At 41.5% G+C, this 23659-nt stretch overlaps 1 protein-coding gene across 17 annotated transcripts in view; it reads left to right on the top strand.

Annotated features, from left to right (window-relative positions):
* kiaa1109 (KIAA1109) overlaps nucleotides 1–23659 on the top strand; it is a 153289-nt gene that overhangs the window by 21386 nt on the left and 108244 nt on the right. For 13 of the 17 annotated variants that reach the window (XR_014599773.1, XM_084044175.1, XM_084044168.1 and 10 more), the window contains exons 11-30: nucleotides 2588–2744; nucleotides 3518–3596; nucleotides 4721–4812; nucleotides 5540–5657; nucleotides 5863–6018; nucleotides 7280–7377; nucleotides 7916–8094; nucleotides 8777–8883; nucleotides 9819–10054; nucleotides 10579–10800; nucleotides 11018–11155; nucleotides 12358–12534; nucleotides 13231–13359; nucleotides 14435–14554; nucleotides 15721–15895; nucleotides 17426–17591; nucleotides 18475–18728; nucleotides 19571–19871; nucleotides 20916–21126; nucleotides 21997–22283. Coding sequence is in view for 16 of the 17 variants with exons in the window: in XM_084044175.1 (XP_083900301.1) it covers nucleotides 2588–2744; nucleotides 3518–3596; nucleotides 4721–4812; nucleotides 5540–5657; nucleotides 5863–6018; nucleotides 7280–7377; nucleotides 7916–8094; nucleotides 8777–8883; nucleotides 9819–10054; nucleotides 10579–10800; nucleotides 11018–11155; nucleotides 12358–12534; nucleotides 13231–13359; nucleotides 14435–14554; nucleotides 15721–15895; nucleotides 17426–17591; nucleotides 18475–18728; nucleotides 19571–19871; nucleotides 20916–21126; nucleotides 21997–22283 (3402 nt within the window). In the remaining variant the exon portion in view is untranslated. The remainder of the gene's footprint in view (nucleotides 1–2587; nucleotides 2745–3517; nucleotides 3597–4720; nucleotides 4813–5539; nucleotides 5658–5862; nucleotides 6019–7279; nucleotides 7378–7915; nucleotides 8095–8776; nucleotides 8884–9818; nucleotides 10055–10578; nucleotides 10801–11017; nucleotides 11156–12357; nucleotides 12535–13230; nucleotides 13360–14434; nucleotides 14555–15720; nucleotides 15896–17425; nucleotides 17592–18474; nucleotides 18729–19570; nucleotides 19872–20915; nucleotides 21127–21996; nucleotides 22284–23659) is intronic. The other 4 variants (XM_084044171.1, XM_084044170.1, XM_084044169.1 and 1 more) reach the window with 1 other exon arrangement.

Below are 23659 nucleotides of genomic sequence, written 5' to 3'. Positions count from 1 at the left end.
AGCGCGTCTCTGTCGTTTTAGATTGCTTTGGCTATTCAAAAATAGCAGATCTGCAAGCTCATTCGGTTTTTAACCCATTAAGACCTGGAACTGAATTTTTAGATTTGAGCTAAAAAGCATTATTTTACATTTTTGGCTATTCAAAAATAGCAGATATACAAGCTCATAGCGCGGCACCGAGTGCCGCACTACGAGCTTGTAGATCTGCTATTTTTGAAAAATCGTGAAAATGTGTGCAAATCTTTGAATATATGTATTTTTAAAGCGAACATTTTTTAACTCAAATCTTTGCTTCTGGGGGGTCCCTGGAACAAAATATTTTGATGGGGGTCCGCGGCCAAATACATATAATTTTGGGGGTCCTTGACATGAAAAAGATTGAGCACCACTGATATAGAAACATATGTGTTTCAGAAAACTGTTGAGATTTAGGAGACATGTAGAATCGGCTTCAGGTCTCAATGGGTTAAGTCTGACGTCATTTTGTAGTCCGACGTCACTTCCGGGTCCAAGAGGCACCAGCGCCGTCCACTCTTCATTGTAAACAAACATGTGGGAACCCGTAAATCGTTTTAAAATAACCTCCTTTTTCAGAAAGGAACCATTGAGGGTTAAAAAGGGTCTAAAGGTCTTATTACACACCGGCGAATATAGTACGCAAAATTCGGACTCGGTCCGAATAAATAAAAGACGCTTTTTCGCTCCGAAACTGATGTGGAAGCTTGCATTGACTTTATAAGGTTTTAAAAAAAACATATTATTCGCATGAAAAAAATCGCCCCCGGTGTGTAAGGACCTTTAATGCTAATATCATTAAAACAGTAAAAAGTTGTCTAATATATATATATTTATATACATATTTATGATATATTATTATTGTGGGATCGCTAAAGCGATCACACTACTGTTATTGTCAATATTTATTCCGCCCGTTTTTTGGCACCTAACTAGTCCTTCATACTTTTAGCTACAAACTCCGTTCCAACTCTTCAACGTTCGGCCTACTCAGGACATGCGGGCTAACATTCAAATTTTTGAAATAATTTGTACTTTTAGAGATATTGCACTTTTTACTTCTAAAAAATCCCCATTCATTTCAATGGGGAAATTCATCATCATCCTCAGTCCCCCTTTCACACCCATGTTAACTCTCATCTCTTCTCCTCTCATCGGCCACACGGCCGCTGTTGTTTTTTTATTCCAAAACTTTTTTTTTTTTTTTTTTTTTAAACAATTTTCAGATTTTTTTTTTCCGAACTTTTTTTTTTTCAGAATTTTTTTTTTTCCAAAAAATATTTTTTTCCAATTTTTTTTTTTTTCAAATTTTTTTTTTTTAGATGTTTTTTTTCCGAACATTTTTTTTTTCAGATTTTTTTTTTCCACATTTTTTTTTCTTACTTTTTTTTTCCTAACTTTTTTTTTCAGATTTTTTTTTCTTTCCAAATTCTTTTTTTTCTTATTTTTTTTTTCCTATTTTTTTTTACACTATTCAACACTGCCAACACTATACAAACTTTTAACACTAATACTTTAACACCTTGTCAAACCTTTCACACCTTTCAAACTTTTCAAACTTTTAGAACTTTTAGAACCTTTAGAACCTTTCAAACCTTTCAAACCTTTAGAACCTTTCAAACCATTCAAACCTTTAGAATCTTTAGAACCTTTCAAACCTTTAGAACCTTTCAAACCTTTCAAACCTTTCAAACCTTTCAAACCTTTCAAACCCTTCAAACCTTTCACACCTTTCAAACCTATAACACTATTAACACTATCAATACTCAATACCAGCAACATTCTTAGCGATCCCACACTGTTTCTTCAGGAACAGTACTTTCTAGTTTATTATTATTATTATTATGTATTATTATTATTAATGTTATATATTTATTTATATTTATTTATATTTATTTATATTTATTTTATATATATATATATATATATATATATATATATATATATATATATATATATATATGGAAAGCAGTAGAATGACACTTTAGTCGTTATTTTAGTCTCAGAACTGTGAAAACAGCGAGGGACGTATTTTCCCAATACGATTTACGTATTGGGAAAACACACACTTGGACCCGGAAGTTGTTCTGACGGGGCGCTTACGTCACGGCTTAACAACAGAATAGCGAAGCACAGAGTGCCGCATTTGAGCTTGTAGGTTTAGGTTTTTTTTTTTTTATCGTGAAAATGTGTGCAAATCTTTGAATATATATATATTGTTTTCTTAAGCAAACATTTGTAACTCAAATCTTTGCTTCTAGGGGGTCCCTGGGACAAAATATTCTGCAATTGTTCGTATTAAAAAATGTACATTCAAAGATTTGCACACACTTTCACGATTTTTCAAAAATAGCAGATCTACAAGCTCATAGCGCGGCACTCGGTGCCGCGCTATGAGCTTGTATATCTGCTATTTTTGAAGAGCCAAAGAAATCTAAAATGACAGATATGCGCTGCCGGGATTGAATGGGTTAAACGCCACGATTGCACTAGGAAATACGTCGTCACGGTTATGGCCACGAAGAGCCACCGCAGCAAAATCGTTAACATGGTCCACATTGTGCTTTCTCAGGGACTGTCTGTGGAAGTTCTTCCTCCCGGCAGACTTCCAGTCCATGAAGGTGACGGACGTACCTGAACCGGGGAAGCCCAGGCAGATCCTGGCCTTTGAGCTGCGGATGAACATCATCGCCGACGCCACCATCGACCTGCTCTTCACCAAGAACAGGGTACCCGTCCCTTCTACCGTTGTGTCTCGCCCAATAGGCTCTATGCACAGCAGCCATATTGGGAAAGAAGTGGGCCCCTTCCTTACTTCCTTCACAGGTGTTACCAATGATACTAATTAAGGCTCTGTTCCATTGTGGCATAGTGGTTGTCTTATTTTCCTAGACCCCCAATCCCCCATGACTCTGAGAGTGTACAAATGGAACCAAATGGACCCGTAAGGGTCCATTTGGTTCCATTTGTACACTCTCAGAGTTACACACCCACCATAGGGGGCCATTTGGAAACCAAAATGGAGTGTTTCTAGTGAGCCAACATGCACGATATCAGCACCCATGACGAGAATGGAACAGAGCCTTAATTAGCATCATTGGTAAGACCTGTGAAGGAAGTAAGAAGAGGCCCAATTTCTATCCAATATGGCTACTGTGCATAGAGCCTATCTCTGTCTGTCTCTTCTCCTGTTTTTCTCTCGCTCAATTTCTTATACAAAATAATAGTGATTATCTCAAATAAATGTGATTTAGTAATAGTTGTGACAGGCCTACGCATGTGTAGAACACGTGTGTGTCTGCACACATTGTATGAACAGATCTAGGCCCTACTGTCTTTTCTTTGTCTCTCTCTCTCCTCCCGTACCTGAAACTTTATATCCATTTCCTTCTCACTCGCTCCCTTATTCTGTCTCTGTCTCTCTGTCTCTCTGTCTATCTGTCTCTGTCTCTGTCTCTCTGTCTCTATGTGTCTCTGTCTCTGTCTCTGTCTCTGTCTCTAGGAAACCAATGCCATCCATGTGAATGTTGGGGCAGGTTCCTACCTGGAGGTCAACATCCCAATGACTGTAGGACAGAGCGGTACGCTGCTAATTATTTATTTATTCATCAATTATTCTATCAACTACTTTTTTAAGTAATATAGTAATTAGAAGTGTGTTTTCTTTTTAACATTTCGTTCATATATAGAAAAGAAAATTAAAAACATAAATGCCCCAAAATACAAATCGTCAGAATAACCACTTCAGACAACATCGTCATACAAGGTTGTCATGCAAAAATATTCGTCTGGCTTTTTTTTTGTTTTTGTGTGTCATGTTGTTGCTGTCAGGCAGAAACTTCATATTTCATATTTAAACTTTGCATGTCTTTATTTTAACCCATTAAGACCTGGAACGCATGTGCATCACTTTAGATTTCTTTGGCCATTCAAAAATAGCAGATATACAAGCTCATAGCGCGGCACTCGGTGCCGCGCTATGAGCTTGTAGATCTGCTATTTTTGAAAAATCTTGAATCATTTTTTTTGGTGTTTTTTTTCAAAAAACTGTTAGTATTTAGAAAACATTTTTAAGAATCGCCTCAGGTCTTAAAGGGTTAATAAATGAACGCACAACAGTGTCACGTTAAAGTAGCGAAAACATCCGCTATTTCCGCTATAATTAACCAGTGAAACGCATCAACAAGAGCTTGTGACTAAATAATAAGTTCAAGAACACAGGTTCTTTTACAGTTACAGTAACAGTGTTGGACAGTTACTGTACAAGGTTTCCACCCCACAGCGACTATAAGAAGGTAATCTGAGTTCCCAGAAGTTTTCGCCAGCTCTGGCGAGGAACTTCTGGGCCAGAGCCCTGGTATTTGTGGGCGGGATGTACCTTACGCTCTGAATCTGAGCGGACACGCCTCTTACCGGTCTGAGAGCTGTGCAACTCGTCTAAAAAGTCCGACGAGAGGCAAACAGCAGTACACAACAATGGCGGCCGAAATTTCTCAAGGGGAAATTGCTTCCCGTCGATCCTATTTAGATGCAACACCCACTGCATGTGGATCCCGCCCCCTTTTCTCCATTGGCTGTTGATTTGAATCACAACGCAGTGGCCGCGCCCCTGCTGTCCAAGCTCCGACGCTAACCCTCCCAGACTAATAAGAAGGTGAGCGAACAGGTGTGTTGTGATGAGCTGTGTTCCATTCCTGTCCTGCAGGTTATTCTCCAACCATCAAAGGACAACTGCTTCATGTGGACACCACCAGTAGCATGCAGTACAGAACCCTACTGGAGGCTGAGATGTTGGCTGTATGTACCGCACGCACGCACACAAGCACGCACGCTGACTGTCACTCTCAGAGCGTGTTTATTTAACCCATTGCGACCGGGAACGCATCTGTGTGTAATTTTCCGATTTCTTTGGCCGCACTACGAGCTTGTAGATCTGCTATTTTTGAAGAAAAAAAATCGTGAAAATGTGTGCAAATCTTTGAATATATATATATATATATATATATATATATACATACACTTTTAACTCAAATCTTTTCTTCTGTGGAGGGGGTCCCTGGAACAAAATATTTTGAGACGGGGGGTCCACGGCCAAATACATATAATTTTTAGTGGTCCTTGACATGAAGAAGTGTGAGAACCACTGATTATAGCAACATACTTTTTTTTATTTTTTTTAACTGTTTTAAGGATTTAGAAGACATTTGTAGAATCCACCTAGAAGCAAAGATTTGAGTTAAAACTGTTTTAATGGGTTCAAATGATCCATCAATCGATTGTGTTCCACCTCGGATCAATAGAACTAGTTTAGGATACCGTAAGTTCTTATTCATGGGTGTCACCTTTTAATATCAATGTTACAGTATCATTACAATCTTGGTGTTTTGCCAATTATTTTGGGGGCCCACTTGCAATACCCTTTGTGACCCACCAGTGGGGTAACGGGCCACAGGTTGAGGAACAGTGCCTTATATACCATTGAGGGAAACACTGATGACATGGATGCATATTCGTGTGCTTTCAGTTCCATGTGATCGCCAGCTATCCCAGGGTGTGGAACATGCCTCAGTCGTGGCAGTGTGAGATTGAGGTGTACAAAGCCACATACCACTTCATCTACGCCCAGAAGAACTTCTTCTCAGGTACCAACTAGCACACAATAGCACACAATAGGGGTAACATATGTAGTTAAAATAATTAAACAGATCTACAAGATCTAGATCGCATGGATTCAAGTTGTCAGTCGCCACGACTGATTTCAGTCAGTTGGATTCCATAGAATCCAGCATGTCTTCTATGAGATAGGATGAAAATAGGGTTTAAGTGTATGCTGTGTGCTGTTTGCAGACTTGATCCAGGACTGGGCCAGTGACAGTGCCCCGGACATCTACTCCTTTGTGCCCTACTCCTGGAAGTTCAACATCCTCTTCCACCAGTTTGAGATGATCTGGGCAGCCAACCAGCACAACTGGATCGACTGCTCCACCAAGCAGCAGGAGAACGGTGAGTGGGACGACACACTGCACTGAGGACACCATGGAAAAACAAAGTTGACGATCAATAGTCGCCATACAAATAATTGCGATTAAAACGATTTTATTGTGTTTTTGGCATGTAACATTGGAACATTATGGATAGGCTTTTAGGCTTCGTAATCCAAAATTGCACAGGGCAGATAGGATTAATAATTTAAATATACAAACTACAAAGACATTAATGACATATTTAATATATATATATATATATATATATATATATATATATATATATATATATATATATTTTTTTTTTAAATAGCTGATCTACAAGCTTACAACTCCTCACTTCGTGGCACGTTGTAAGGAAAATGCATGCCTATGCATGGATTGCATGCCTTAGTTTAGGATCAAAATGGTTTAGTATTTCTTGGGGTATTTCTTGGAGTTTCTCTTGGTAAGAGGGTGGGACATAGGGCTGGGCATTGTGGTCACAGGAACTCTGCTTTTAGAGTGCAAATCTCTGCCAGGAGGCATACCCTAATAATAATATGAATGAAAGATGTGTATCGTGTAATTATGACATAGAGGTTTATGTTCTATAGTGCAGTTCTAATCGGGACAAAAACATAAGTCATTTTAAGACATCAATTTTGTACTGTACATATAAGAGAGGTCTGGTATCAAATGCGTTCAGTTTCAAAGGTTGCTACAGTTGATGGCTGCTTGATGCTTGATGTAGCCTGGTTCCAGACCATAGACCCCGCCCACTCTCTGAGTGAGCTCCTCTTGGTCTGGCATTATAATGTCAGCCTATGGCTTTTCGCGATCGAAGAGATACCTGACAAATCAGAGTCGGAGGTGGGAGTGGTCTAACGACAAGCCAATCGGTGAATATCTGCTAAAACAAGCTGTACGATGACGTCAAATGTAGGCGGATCCGTGAATCTCTTGTGATTGGTTTAGGGAAATTCGAATCCCCTCCCTCTGGTAATCGCGGACACTGCAGCCAATGTCAGACTGAAGCTCCACGCAGCTTCTGTCTGATAATCAGGCTATGCTTGATGTTGTGTTTGTCTTATATTCCAGTGTATGAAAAGAATAGCCAGCACTCAAAATTTGTATTATTATGCCCATGCCTTACCAGAAGGACTTCGGAGTGCTGGCTATTCTTTTCATCTTCTTGAGCCGTGCACCCGGCAAACTGTATTTGAGTGGACTGAATGTGCTTGTTTTTGTTTCTACTTTGGCTATTTGATGTGTGATGTTCTATGTGTCTTATATTCCAGTGTACCTGGCTGCTTGTGGCGAGACGCTCAACATAGATTTCACTTTGCCTTTCAACGACTTCGTCCCCACAACCTGCAACACGTGCTTCTGTCTGAGAGTGAGTCATATAACTAACCAAAAATAAAACAAATTATTTAAAAAAATGTGCTTCTCGGTTGTTCGATTTATCCGAAAAGTAATCGATAGCATAAGTGCAAAGAAAATAATGAATAGCTGTAGTTGTTATATTGTGTATCTGTGGCATCAGTGTGATTTTTGACAGCAATTTTTTATGTAGTTTTAATCATAGTCTTTTGAATAAAATTATGTATTTTAGTCATCTGAAATGTGTTAGTTTTAGTCTAGTTTTAGTTGACTAATAAGTAATAAGTATCATAAGATTTTAGTCAACTAAATCCACAGTTGATTTAGTCGACTAAAATGTCTTAGTACTGGATCTCTTCTCCACTAGTCCCTCCCCAACATTTTCATCTAGTTTTCATTTGTTGAAAATTGTCAATACATTTAGTCATAGTTTCAGTCGTCATAGCTTAGATTTTAATTTAGCTTTCAGTCAGTGAAAAAAGGTAGTCGACGGACGTTTTCCCTCATAGTTTTAGTGGACAAAATGAACACCGTGTGGCATGCGTCCGCAGGCGGAGGACACGGACATGCGTCTCTCCCTGCCAGAGTGCCACCCCAGCCGCTACCCTCTCCTCACGCTGGCCAAAGACTACCAGAACGTTAAGCTGCCCCCCGACATGCCTGGAGAGACCCTGGGGGCTCCACCACCCAAGGCCACCAAGCCCCGATGGAGGAACATCACCCACGCAGAGTGAGTTCTTCTGAACCAAGGCCAAAACTCATAAGTAGTAGTAGTAGTGTAGATAACTCTAATTTCACGATACGATACGATACACGATATTGGTCTCACGATATCGATACGATACGATATATGGCACTTTTTTATTATGACAATATATGGGGGGGGGGAAGCAAATGCAAACAAATACTTCTGTTTTTTTTATGTTTTTCAAAAAATGCCACAACGATAGCATATCGTCATGAAAACGTATTGTGATATATCGCGGGACGATATATCGGCACACCCCTAATTACTACTAATTATTATTACTATTACTATTACTATTACTATTGTTATTATTTTTAATAGTTTATTTTATTGTTATTATAACGGTAATGTGCTTTTAGTGGCACTAACCTAGGTTATCCTATTACGTGAACCGTCAACCTTAATAGTTTTTGATGCCAAACATGATGTATGTTGTTCAATTTGAACCTTTGATAAAAGGCTTATTTTGCTAAATAAATAAATACATGGGTCTGTTACAGTCTGTTTCCTTACTTCTGTGATCAAATTCACAAACAATGAAACCAATTTCTTTGACAATAGATAAAATGTTTGCAATCGAAGCCGTCCGTTCAGGTGTTGTGATGTAAGCTTATGATGGTGTGTGTGTGTGTGTGTGTGTGTGTGTGTGTGTGTGGTCCGTCAGGGCGGGCTGGGTGGACTGCTGGAGCGTTCCTAACTTTCTGCTGACCATCGACTACACCTGGCATCCCATCTACCCCCAGAAAGCGGACGAGCAGCTCAAACACTCCTGTAAGCTCCACCTCATGTCATACTCAAACTGTTAGACACACTAACAACTACTGTTTAACCACTTAAACCCTGTACTTCATTGACCGGTGTATGCTTGGCCCCTGTCCCTTTTTCTCTCTACACCGAATCTCTTTGTCGCATCCTGTAGTGAAACGTTGTGAGTTTGTGCATTGGGTCATTTTCGATTATAGTTATAGCAACATACGTTTTTAAGGACACTCTTAGGATTTAGAACAGTGCTTCCCAAAAATAGCAGATATACAAGCTCACAGTGTGTCAATTTGTGCCGCAGAAAAAACAAATTGAAAATTTAAAACATCTTAACTCTTAAGGTCCTTACACACCGGCGAAAATAGCGAATATACGCAAAATTCGGACTCGTTCCGAATAATTAAAAGACGCTTTTTCGCTTCGCTTTTTCGCTTTTTCGCTCCATGTACGGAGCCATTGACTTTATAAGGTTTTAAAAAAAACGCATTATTCGCACGAAAAAATCGCCCCGGTGTGTAACAACCTTTAGACTGCCAGAGTTTCTCTAGAACAGTCTGTAGCCTCTGCCAGTCTTTTCTAAGCTAGTACTTAGGAAAAAAAAAAAAAATTTGTCCGTTCATTTTTTAACATTGAAGTGAATGGAGCAGCAACTTTTTGGAAAATGTTATCTCCTGGTTCTTTGTGACGAACCGAAAAACGGGAAAAACCCCCCCAAAAAAAAAAAGTGTTTGAAACATTTTGAAACAATTTGGAATTTTTTAACTCAAACTTGTGGGGGGTGTCCCTGGCACAAAACATTTTCAGATGGGGTATTCGCGACCAAACATATATCACTTTGGGGGTCCATGGCACGGAAAAAAGTTTAAGAACTACTGATTTTCGAAGGCATTTTGTAGAATCGGCCTCAGGTCTTAATGCGTTGAACTGTGTGTGTGTCTCTCTAGTGTCAGAGATGGAGGAGTCCATGCTGTCTGCCCTGCGGCCTCCAGAGCATGCGTCTGTGGGCCACGGCGCTCCGCCTCCTTACACCACCTCCTCCTCCACCCCGGGGGCCGCCGGGCGGAAGCCCAGCGACCCGTCGGAACTGCCCCCCGACCGGCTGCACGTGGAGATGGAGATGACCCCCGACTCCCAGGTCATCCTGTACGGACCCCTGCTCCGAGCGCTCTTCTCCATCAAGGTACTGAGATTAGGTTTCTCAAATTCTGCCTGAATCCAACCCGACGTTTTCGGGCCGGGCCCAAAAGCTATGTTTTTTTCAATTTTTTTGCAGTTTTATGCCAAGAGATTTTTCATTGAAAAAAAAAAGTACTCAGGTTAAGTTAACAAGGAAGTGGATAGGAGTCTAGATCTTCGAAAAATCATATCTCCTTGGTCTTTGGGTCAAAATTAAAAATTAAAAAAAAAAAAAAAATGTTGCTAAAAACGAGTTAACTCGATCAGGCAATCAATGTGTTAATTAGTCGTGTTCCGTGAAGAAAAATCAAAACAAAATCTATTACCCCCAAAAATATACATTTCAACTGCCCCTAGTAGCCTAACGGTAAGACCGGCGGTCCGAGACTCAGTAGGGCCCAGTTAGGGCCGGGCCTCACTGGTTCCTTACAGGTCTGTAACTCTGAGAGTGTACAAATGGATCCATTTGCACCCATCAGACCTCCACCTAACCTCACTGCACATCCCTCTCTCTCTCTCTCTCTCCAGGAGAACTACTTTGGAGAGGATGACATGTACACAGACTTCGAGGAGGCAGTGGTGTCCAGCCCCGTGCTGTCCACCTCCACCTCCTCCGGCATCGGCTGGTCTCCCCTGGGCATGGAGGAGAGCGGGGAGCAGAGAGGCACCGGTGTCCACCCCCTGGACCTCCGGCCCTGGGACATCACTGTCCTCATCAACCTCTACAAGGTCCATGGACGCTTTCCCATGGTGAGGCTCACTTTAACTCATGCCATCACCTCACTTGTTTGAAGTGAAAAACTAAACAAAAAAGTCAATAGCCAAATTCCAGTGCCATCCTCTAGTCCAGTGGTTCTTTTTAGGCTGTGATTCCCCCCCCAACGGTGTAGTATAGCATAGTAATCCAAATCTGTGTGTGTGTGTGTGTGTGTGTGTGTGTGTGTGTGTGCTCGTGTGCCCCCCCCAGCACTGTGGCACTGAGGGACCCGAGGGCCCTTCTGGGTTTCTGGAGAGGCTGTGTTTCGAGATGAAGAAGGGCTACAAGGAGACGGTCCTTCAGTTCCTGCTCTCCCCCATGCACGTCTTCATCAGCGACAACTACCAGGTGACTCACTGCTAAAAACACACACATATTGATGGGGTCCGGGTTCCTTTAGGACAGGGGACTTCAACGTTTTCAGCCCAAGGACCCCCTAGCTGAGAGAGAGAGATGAAGCAGGGACCCCCTCGATATTGTATAAAATTGTCTTTCAGATTCAACCTTTTTTGTTTACTTGGTCTGCTCTTTTTTTCCCCTCTACACCTACACCTCTTTGCCAAAAATAGCCGATCTACAAGCTCACAGCGCCTCGCAGTGCGAGGCGCTGTGAGCTTGTAGATCGGCTATTTTTGGCTAAAGTTCTCCTCAGAAAAAGGGATGCTAGGGTTCAAGTGGTTAAGGTAAAAAAAAAAACAAATTTTGGCGGACCCCCTGTAGTAACTCTGAGGACCCCCTAGGGGTCCCGGACCCCCTGTTGAAGACCCCTGCTTTAGGATTTTTAACTCATTGACTGCCAGAGTTAAAACATTGTCCGTCGTCCCCTTGCCAGCGAAAACAGCGATTTTACTGAACCGTTGAAAAATCATGGAATATTCTCCGTGACCTCCGTCCTCACGGAGATCACCTCATTACACGCACAGGGGTGTCGTAGTAGAAATACTTTTATAAATCCTTTAACATGAAAGGTGCCTATACTTTTTTTTGTTGTGATCACGTTCCCTGACAATGTTTTACTATGTCTTTTTGGCGAGACATGCTTTTTTCAACGGCGTATTAACCCTCCGTGATTAGCAACCATCAGGGGATCGATCATACTGGAGCTAAATATTCTGTGACGACTTAAAAAGGTTAGAAAAATCGAAAAAACCCTGGCAGCAGCTATAGAAAGTGGATGCACAGTGCCTGGCAGTGAATGTGTTAAGTGATTAATTTATAACGATTGTCTTTTTAAGTTTGGATCTCGCCAGCATCTCTAGCTAGTTAAGACCTGGAACGCACCTGTGTCACTTTATATGTCTTTGGCTATTCAAAAATAGCAGATCTACAAGCACTCGGTGCCGCGCTATGAGCTTGTAGATCTGCTATTTTTGAATTTCTTTTCTTTTTTTTTTGGAAAAAAATGTTAGGTTTTAGAAAACGTTTTCAAGAATCGCCCCAGGTCTTAATGGGTTAAGAACAAGGTCTCGAGTTCAAAACGTTTGTCTTTAGAGCTTCTGAAAAAGGTGCGGTGTATAAACGGCTCATGTGTTCTTTGCGCCTCGCCACAGAGGCCCACAGCGGACGCAGTGCTGCGGGACGGCCACGTCAGTCTGTCGGGGCTCCAGATGAGGGCTCACGCCATGTTCTCCGCCCAGGGCCTTCCGCAGGGCAGCGACACGCTGGAGTACGCCTGGCTCATAGACATGCAGACCGGGGCGCTCAACGGCAGGGTCACTGTCCCACAGGTCTGTGTCTGTGTGTGTGTGTGTTGCACTTATTATATGTATATTGTCGCTGTCAGGGGGAAACCTCATATGTACAAAACTGTTATTTTTCAGGATTATAATTCAAAAGTAGCAAAACATTGTTTCACAAGCTTATAGGGCATAGCAGTGTCTGCCATGTTCTGGTTCCACTCATAAATAGTCCATTCATTTTTCCCATAGAGATTTCCAAAAATATTTATATAAATTATTTTAAGCCTAGAATCAAGCCATCCAGGGTCCTGGTAAATCATGACCATAAACATTGTATTCTGTGAAAAAAATAATATTGAATACTATATTTAATAAATGCCCTTTTTTCTTGGTTTTCAATTAAAAAAAAATCACAGAATAAAATGTTTTATGGTCATGATTCACCAGGACCCTGGATGGCTTCATTCGAGGCTTAAAATAATTGATATAAATATTGTTGGAAATCTCTATGGGAAAAAATGCATTGGCTTTTTTGGAGTGGAACCAGCAAAACTGCTATGCCCTATAGATCTGATCACACAGGTATTTTTATTTTTTTTATCCAAATTTCATTTATTTTAACAGCACAAATCTTGTATGTGGGTCCCTCCTGGCACAAAATGTCTTCAGATGAGTGTCCTTGACATGAAAAAGTGAGGAGAGCGAACAAGTGAGGAAAGTGTGTGTGTGTGTGTGTATTGACAGATTGCCAGTCTGATCGAGTGGGGAGAGACCTACCTGTTCCATGTAGTGTCCAGAGAGTTCCAGTTGGAGCAGCCCAAACCCTCTGTCATCTGTCAGCACGGCAAGGACCGACGCCTCTGTGACGCCAAGGTACTCACACACACACACACACACACACACACGCCACACACACACACACCAATGCACCAGATTGTAACATTGATGAATGTATTTGTCGTACTACCGCGGTGTGAGCTTGCTGATATGCTAAGTTCGGCCGTAGACACTCAAAACAAAGTCAAAACAAAGCGACAATGTCCTTTAGTTGCTGGAAATGGTATCTGAGGCCCCGTTTACACGACTAGAGGTCTCTAGAGAAAACGACAAAATAAAATATCAGATGTGCCGTCCGTTTAGACGACAACGGTGTTATTGGTGGTTGAAAACGCAATAAAGTGAAACCACCTTCCAGAGTGGAAATCTTTGAATGGTGTTTACCAGCATTGCCAGATTCTGCGATAGAAATAAGCAACCAGTTCTATGAAAACAAGCCCAAAAGAAGTGACTAGACTACGGCTATTTGAAAATAGCCGAACTACAAGCTCACAACGTGGTGCGATGCGCCGCATTCTGAGCTTGTAGGTCGGCTATTTTCAAAAAAGGAAAGAATAATCTTGAGAAAATAAAAAGAGGTAATTTTGGAACATTTTTGAAACATTTTAACAACTCAAATCTTGTATGGGGGTCCCTGGCACAAAATATTTCCCGAAGGGGGGTTTGTGGACAAATACATAATTTGACATGAAGATGTTTAAGAACCACTGGTTTAAACAACTTTAGGAAACAAGCCCAAATAAGCAACTACACTTTAGAAACAAACCCAAAGTCGCTTATAATAAAAAAGACATGGCAAACAGCTGTGATAAGAACTAGAACAGAGTTGTTCTATGCATGCGTGACATGTCTATCTGGCAGTGCGTCACCGCCACCTAGCCACCTGGCATGCACACTGCATCGTTTTCAATCACTGTTGAGTCTCTGTGTAAACTCAAAATAAAACTTGAGAACGGAACGGCACTTTGATGTTTTCTGTTCTAATCGTTGCCGTGTAAACGCGGCCTGAGATTGAACACCTTCGAATGGAATATGGACGTTTTGTTCCATGCATCTTGAGATGAGACCTTGGGAAGTCCTGCTGTTCAACGCCACTTGTGTTTGATTCCAGCTGAGCTGCCTGCCGGGGCCGTGCCGAACGTCAGAGGAGCTGAAGTACACCATGACCCGTCTGGCCATGGACGGAGTGGACCTGTTCATCGCTGAGCACGGCTGTGCTGCCAGCGTCAAGGTATACCACACACACACACCCATCTAGGCCCCTGTCGCCATCATGACACTTTACTGGACCATTAAAGCATCAGTGATATGTTTGTGTTAATATAAGTGTTATATATATAATATAAGTAGTTCTATATTGTGATAGTAATTATTGCTATAGTGTTTGTTCAGTAACAGTGTTAAATAGATCTATATTGTGATATTAATCATTGCTATAGTGTTTGTTCAGTAACAGTGTTAAATAGCTCTATATTGTGATATTAATCATTGCTATAGTCAGGGGTGCACATAACTGGTGCGCAGGTGCGCATGCGCACCCAAAATAAAAAATGCGCACCACATCAGGCGACGCGAGGCGCTTTTGTGCACCAACAGCTGGGACAGGAATTTCCAAGCTTTTATTTTTTAGCAAAACTAAAAAATAAAAGCCTGGAGATCGAGGCTAGGCATTTACTTCCTGAAGCCACACTCACACAATCACTCTAAAGCACCCGTCGGCCCCATGTACAGCCATTAGGCACAGGGGTAGAGATATGACTCGCGTCGCCTCGCATCGCCTCGCATTGCCTCGCTGCGTGCACGCAGCCAGCAGCGGCTGTTAGAGGCACTCGTCACCGATGATGAACGCACCGTAATGGTGCAAAATATGCCGTGAACGTCCCAATCTGGCGGATAAAATCAGCGCAGCAGCACAGGGCACCAACCTTGGGGGCTTTATCTAACAGCGTGAGAAAAAAAAAACGGCGAAAATCGGCGGAATTTAGAAGCAGAGCCTGTCCGGGCTGATCGCCCCCCCCCCCCCGTTGACAAAACGGGACGGGCGCCATGCGCACCAAGTCACATGTCCAGGTGCTCTTCTGCATACCAGACCTAAAAAGTCATGTGCACCAGTCATGTGCGCAGTCATTGTGATATTAATCATTGATATAGAGTGTTTGTTCAGTAACAGGAGTCTCCCCATATCACCAGCCCTTTCGTAAACATAAAATACATTTTCAGCGCGGAAACTCGTCGTTGGCAGGCCGCGCCTTGGCAGAATTCGGCGCGTTAACGCGTCCATGGCAGGCAAAGAGTTAACTAATTCTGCTGGGAACCCCCTCCTCAAGGAGCCCAGGAGAACCACTGCCCTAAATAACCCTCTCCTCACCATCCTCTATCCATCCTCTCCTTTCCAAGATGGGGGCCATCCGCCTGGCCAACTGCAACCTGCACAACCAGGCGGTGGGCGAGGGCATCAGTGCCGTGGTGCAGGACGTCAACATCCGACAGTACATGGAACAGCAGCAGCAGCAGAGTGAGTGGACCAACAGGCCTCCCCAAAACCAGGCTTCACAGCAGCAGCAGGGTTTAGGTCAGTCAGTGTTTCCCCCTTATGGGTTTGCTGCCTTTTCATACTTAGTTCTATAGATTTATATCATTATCACCAGGATACATCTTTTTTTCTGAATAATAACTTTTATGCTTTATGAACACTTTTGACTCTCACCTCTACAAACTGTTAGCAACTCTCCCAAGTATGCCTATTGCCTGTTTCCAAAGATTAGGGTTAGGGTTAGTCTTTGCTTTGACAGTCTTGGGAAGATTACAATTAAGGGGCCGTGCCCTGAGCCCCGCCCCTCATGAAACAGAGCAGAGTAGGAAGGAAACAGCGCAACATAAACTCTTAGACGGGTGCACACAAATTAGATAATTGACATAAATACACATTTTGGTTCTTTAATTAAAGACCTAAACTAGCTTAGACCTGCTCTATTATGAAAAGTCACTTTAGATAACTTGTTTGGCTCCGGGCACCACTGTTTTTTTCATCCACGGCACCCTGAATTACATTGTTACTTAACAGCACCTTACATTTTGGTCATATTATGGTTCATTCATAAATATGTAAATCTTTCCCCCTAAGATACAGTATGTCACGAGGAAAACTTGAGAGATATCCGTTTCCATTAGGACAGCTTGAAAATAACATCATACTTCCAATACTACAACTTGAACCCCAGCATCCCTATTCTGGAGGGAACATTCGCCAAAAATAGTCAATCTACAAGCTTGCAGATCTGCTATTTTTGGCAAAGATATCTGGTGTAGATCGGAAAAAAAACACACCAAGTACAGTGCAACTCACGTCCGTTTTATTAAGTATAGAGGGTCTAAGTGGTTAAATTGAAGTGATATTGATACATTCCAAATATGATCAAAGCCTAGGGTACCACGTTGGTTTTAGGTACAGTATGGATACATGCTTATTGTACTGTACGTTCTCTTGCATTCCCTTTGTCCTGCACTGTGCAAGCACTGTTGAGGGTGTATACTGTACCTGTAGTAGGGCCGGGCGATATGACTTCAAATCAACATCATGATTATTTCAAACCTTTGCTTGATTGTAGTTACGATTATTAACCCATTGAGACCTGAAGCCGATTCTACATGTCTCCTAAATCTCAACAGTTTTCTGAAAAACGTATGTTTCTATATCAGTGGTGCTCAATCTTTTTCATGTCAAGGACCCCCAAAATGATATGTATTTGGCCGCAGACCCCCATCAAAATATTTTGTTCCAGGGACCCCCAGAAGCAAAGATTTGAGCTAAAATGTTCGCTTTAAAAATATATATATATTCAAATATTTGCACACATTTTCACGATTTTTCAAAAATAGCAGATCTACAAGCTCGTAGCGCGGCACTCGGTGCCGCGCTACGAGCTTGTATATCTGCTATTTTTGAATAGCCCAAAGTGTAAAATAATGCCTTTTTAGCTCAAATCAAAAAATGACACTTCCAGGTCTTAATGGGTTAAACCCATTTAGACCTGGCAAACCTATATCCGTGTCGTTTTAGATGTATGATGACTTATGTTATCTTACGTTGTGTTATCTGTAGGTGTGGGGGCGGCTCACCCTCCTGTGCTGCGTCGGTCCTTCTGGCTGGAGGCCGGCTCCGTCAACTTCAACCTCATCACGGCTGACATCGCCCTGGCGGCCGACCATCCTGCCAAGTGTGAGGTCCAGAGACAGTTCCTGGAGCTCCACGACGCCCACACCAAGAGGTAGAAGCCTTCCTGATTAAGCACTTAACCCATTCAGTCCGGGGACGCGTCTCTGTCATTTTATATTTATTTGGCTATTCAAAAATAAGCTCATAGCGCGGCACTCGGTAGAGCTTGTAGATCTGCATTTTTTTTCTTTTTATCGTGAAAATCTTTGAATATATATATATATTTTTAAATTATTTGTAACTCAAATCTTTGCTTCTGGGGGTCCCTGGAATACAATATTTTACCAATGTTTGCTTTAAAAAAATACATATTTAAAGATTTGCAAAAATGTTTTTTCAAAAAGAATAACAGATCTACAAGCTATAATGTTAGTGATGCTATTAAACTGTGTCACTCGAAGGCAAGGCGAGTGTCGCATTTCATCAACAACACAATTCAAAAGTGCTTTACATTAAGGCAAAACAGTGCAAAATAAACACATTTGAATACAATTACAAAAGTAGAGTTTACATTAAAATAAAGCTACAGTGAAGAAAAGAAAAGAGTAAAAGTAAATGGCAGTGGTAAATAGAACGTTCTTCAGCTTTGATTTAAATGAACAGAGTTGCAGTGCAGTTTTCTGGTAGTTCCACTGTTTCTTTGACTTGTCTTTTGCCAAAGGTCTTTGGGGGTAAAAAAACAAACACACAAAAAGTTTTGCGTCAGGAACGGCAAGCAGGTAATTCAATTATTATTATTTTTGACCAGTTCCATAGATCAATTGACCAATTCCAAAAAAAAATGCTCACACCCTTCGTTTGCGGTCCAATTTATCTAAAAATAGGACCCAGATTTAAAAAAAAATGAAATTAATTTGAAGATCTAAGAAGACATTTTCCTCCTCCTCATCATCATCATCATCATCATCATCATCATTATCATGTTTGCCTCGCAGGCTGTGGTTCCTGTGGCCGGACGAGCCCAGCACTAGGACCAAGCGCGGCCGGAACCGCTGCGGCTGCCTGGGCGGGTGCAGGTTTTTCGGGGGCATCAACGCGGGCCTGGACTTCTTCCGTCTGGAGGAGATGACCCCCTCCTCGTCGTCCGCCTTCTCCAGCTCCAGCGCCGAGTCAGACATGTGCTACGGCCAGAGTCTGCTGCACCCTGGAGAGTGGATCATCACTAAGGAAACACCCAAACTGATGGACGGTACGCACCGCACACTGCACACTACATACTGTACTGCAAATATATCGTATCTCCTTATTCTACCTTTTTGTGTTTTTTTTCTTAACACCAACGCCACACTACAGCGCAGTGGTGGAAAAAGTACTCAGATATTTTACTTAAGTAAAATTATCAATACTGCAATATAGAAATACTCTGTTACAAGTAAAAGTCTGGAAATCAAAAGTATTGGTATCAAAATGTACTTAAAGTACCAACAGTAAAAGTACTAAAATGTTTGAAAATAGCAGATTGCATTGAGAGCTTGTAGAATAGGCTATTTTCGGTTATTCTAAGATTGGAGCATTTGAAGTGGTCAAACTAGCAATTACGTTCAGAAGCATCTTGGATAATATCTTAATCGTCTCGGATATTTTAATATAAAAGCAACGGTTTAAAGCCTGAATCTGTGATTTCTTCACATGGTTGGCAGTATGCAGAACAGCAGGACCAATATTACTAAAGCATCCTAATAGGCTCTATTCACAGCAGCCATATTATGAAGACATTCACAGGTGTTACCAATGATACTAATGAAGGCTCTGTTCCATTTAGTGTAGCACAGTGGTTTCCACGACCCACATAACTCTCAGACTTATGCTTTTCAAAATGTATAAAAATCTTTTGAAAAATACCAGATCTACAAGCTCCCTGACTCTGTTTGACCAGAATGGAACAGAGCCTTCATTAGTATCATTGGTAACACCTGTGAATGTCTTACATTATGGCTGCTGTGCATAGAGCCTATTTTACATATCGTGTTCATCGTTTAGGAATCGGCGCTAGTGGCGACAATAATATGAGGTGGTGTTTTAAATGTTCAGGTCATGGAGTAGCTGTGAAGAGGGACACCCACTCCCCAGGTCCTCCTCCTGAGCTGCCTGAACGCAGAAGCCAACAACAACAACAACAACAACAACTACTACTGCAACAACAACAACAACAACAACAACAGCAGCACCACCTGAGTCTCCAGGTGCCCCAGAGGTCCCACAGCTCCGCCTCCTCCTCAGAGGAGAACAGCTCGTCCAGCGCTGCGCTGCCCCTGCTGGCGGGAGAGAGGGACAGCCCCTCGCCCAGCACAGAGGAGCGCGTCTTCCACATGAACGGGAAGAGCACCGCCGAGTGAGTGACACTCAAACACGCTTACGTACTCAAAAGTTCTCAAACTTTTATCATGTCAAAGACCCCAAATGTATGTATTTGGCCACGGACCCTCATCTGTAAAATATGAATTCATATTATATATTATAATATTATTATTATTGGTCCTGACCCAAAAGGGAAATTTGATGTCTTCCCGGGACCCAAACTAGTGGAAATAGCCGATCTACAAGCTCGATGCAACGCGTTGTTAGCTTGTAGATCTGCTATTTTTACTAGTTCTAAAGTTTTTTTAAAATGTATTTTTAATGGAATTTAGATTTTTGAATGAATAATTGTGAAACAAACCAAAAACATTTTTTGAAACACTTTTGAAATATATATATATATATATATATATATATATATATATATATATATATTTTAAATAAGAAGTTAAAAAAGGGTCGCAACTAGGGGTGTGCCGATACACTAATTTCACCAAACGATACGATACGATATTTGGCTCACAACTTCGATACGATACGATACGCACTTTTTTTATTATGAAAATATATGGGGGAGGAAAAAAGGAAATGCAAACAAATAATTCTGTTTTTGCATTATTCAGACATGCAAACTTGTAGCTTTTCAGCTACAATAGCCGTTTTCAATCCAAATAGGGCAATAGTGTGACAACTGACCCGAAAAAAAACAAAACATGTTGTCACCCTTTTCACCTCGGGGCTGTTTGCATGCCTGATTATAATGATTGTAAAAAAAAATAAAAAAATAAAAAAATAAAAAAAAATAAAAAACGATATTTTTTCCCCCCAAAACGATACATATCGTCACGAAAACGTATCGCGATATATCGTGGGACGATATATCGGCACACCCCTAGTCGCAACCCATACAAATGGGTCCGTGACCCACAAATGGGTCCCGACCCACTGTTTGGGAACCACTGCCTTAACCATACCCTCAAAACCACGCCCCCCACCCGGGGCGAAACACCAAAGAAAGAGGGAGTCCCTAATGACGCGAGTGTGTGTGTGTGTTTTTGAACCCGTGTGTGTCCTGCAGCACCCTTGGCGAGGTCCCAGAGGGCTCTCCGGTGTCTCCCAGCAGCACCCTGGAGCGCTCGTCCCTGCGCTCGCCCCTGCGCTCCCCCCTGAAGCGCCAGTCGTCGGTGCACTCCGGCCGCCTGGGCAGCACCAAGAGCCTGTCGGCCGCCGTGTTCGCAGACAACAAGCCCCCGCCCACGTTGTCTGTGGGCGTGCAGTTCAGCAGCGAGGTGCTTGCTTGCTCGTTTGTTTGTTTGTTTGTTAGATTTGGTAGTTTTTTCTCGACCACAAAATGATAAGAATGTTATATAGATATCATGTTGTTCAGACAGAGGCTAGGTTCATTGTTTACCTGGTATCCTACAGTTGTATAGATAGCATGTAACCCTTGACTAGAGTTCATGTTTACTCTTATTCTGATCTTGCACTTGTAAGTCGCTCCAGATAGTGTCTGCTAAATGGTAAATAGCAAATCATAAATAATAATAGTGTTGATTTTGTTTACTAAAACTATGATGGAAAATGTTCGTCGACTACCTTTCTTCACTGACGGAAACTAAATTAAAACTATGACTAAATATATTGACAATTTCGTCCAAAAATAGAAACTAGACTAAAATGTTAGGGAGGGACTAGTGGTGCGCTCGGGGTGCACTCTGAAAATTGCAGATCTACAAGCTCACAATGCGTTGTGAGCTTGTAGATTTTTTTCAGCATGCAACCAAGTGTAAAATCAGCCATTACGACGCCATCATGGCCCGCCATTTCTTTTGACAAAATCAATTGTAGATTTATTTGTATTATTTGTTTTAATTTAGAGTAGCCAATTATTTTATACCCACTTTTTCACACTGCAGATACAGTATATAACACAGAACATATACAGAGAAATGACATACAAGGGTACATGCAAGCTCACAACGTGTCACGTTGAATTTACCACTGCGCCACCCGAGCGACATCAATTGCAGATTTAGTCGACTAAAATATTATGATATTTAGTCTACTAAAACTAGACTAAAAATTAAAACTAAACAACATTTTATTCAAACAGACTATGACTAAACTAGATCATAATGTGCTGTCTAAATGAACTCTAGGTGTCGCGCAGTGACGAGAACGTGCTGGACTCGCCGCAGCGGCAGCGCCGCAGCTACGGCTCCTTCCCCTTCACGCCGTCCGCCGACTCCAACACCTTCCACCAGTACCGCTCGGCCGACTCCAGCATGTCGGTGGCCGACAGCGAGGCTTACTTCTCCGCCACCGAGGACTTCGAGCCCATCAGCAGCGCCGACGAGGGCCCCGGCACATACCCGGGGCGCAAGAAGAAGAGGCGGCAGCAGATGCAGCAGCCGCAGACGCAGCCCTACCACATGGAGAACTACAGGTCAGTGTGTGTAAAGTAACTGAGTACATGTACTGTACTCGAGTATGATGTTGAGGTATTTTTTTGCTGGACACAACCCTATCACATATAGAACTACAGGTCAGTGCTCAAACAACCCTATCACATATAGAACTACAGGTCAGTGCTCAAACAACCCTATCGCATGGAGAACTACAGGTCAGTGCTCAAAGCAGACACAACCAGTGGTGTAAAGTAACTAAGTACATGCACTCAAGTACTGTACTTAAGTACAATTCTGACACAATCCTATCACATATCACAAACTATAGGTCAGTGCTCGAAAGGGTGTATGGCAGTCTGTCTCCAGTTAAAATGTTTTTTACATTTATTGAACTGAATGTCGGCTAAGTGCAACATTCAAGGATGTAGATTTAGTCGACTAAAATATTATGATATTTAGTCTACTAAAACTAGACTAAAATTAAAACTTTTCAGATGACTAAAATATGACTACAACATTTTGCACACAAGATGATGATTACACAAGCATTTCTATACGCCTGTTACATTTGATTATACTGGTCTATCAGTATGTACAATAACTGTAATAGAGTATTAAGATACGAATGAATGAATGAATGAATGAATGAATGAATGAATGAAATTTTTATTTTCGTGTCATGCCACCCTTGGGCCATCCCATATGGGATTATATGACACATTACACATAAAGAAAACAAGACATTAACAGTCCATTAACAGTCCATTAACATTCCTTCCTGTTCATAGTACGTCCTTCCTTATAACATACCAAATAAATAAAACATGCTTACAGTATTTATATGAACAAAATAAGAACAAAAATAAGACAATGCCATTTTACATGTAAATGGCCCTCCTCCTCATTGACCAGGCCTTGTCAAGAAATGAAGCAAATGAAAAAATGTCTCGTTGAAATAGACGTTTCAGTTTCTCTGAGTCATCCAACCACACAAATTCATACTTAGGATCTACCTTATTAAAAAGTCTCTGCCTGATAGAGTTGTAGAATGGACAATACAAAACAAAATGCATTTCATTTTCAATTTCATTAAGATCACACAAACCACATAATCTATCCTCCTCAATTGTACCTACATATCTACCCGTCTCAATATGAAGACCAAGTATGCCAGCCCTGATTTGAGCACATAGGCTTCGTTTCTTTTTTGACAAATGATACAATACATCATTTTCTGGACAATAGACATGCTTTATCTCACAATAAGTGCGGAGCTTTGGTTTATTCCATATATCCAGAGCCCATCTGTCCTTTACTTGTTGAAAAATATTTTCTTTTATTACCATACTCTCTACTTTTTCTTTATTATAAAAATGGTCTTCATACCCTGCTCTCAAAAGAATGTCATACACGT

This window comes from Gymnoscopelus microlampas (genome assembly GCF_963454915.1).
Source record: "Gymnoscopelus microlampas genome assembly, chromosome: 20".
In the NCBI taxonomy this organism is placed as follows: domain Eukaryota; kingdom Metazoa; phylum Chordata; class Actinopteri; order Myctophiformes; family Myctophidae; genus Gymnoscopelus; species Gymnoscopelus microlampas.
Note: the sequence above shows the minus strand (reverse complement) of the source record. Positions and strands in the feature narration are given on the sequence as shown.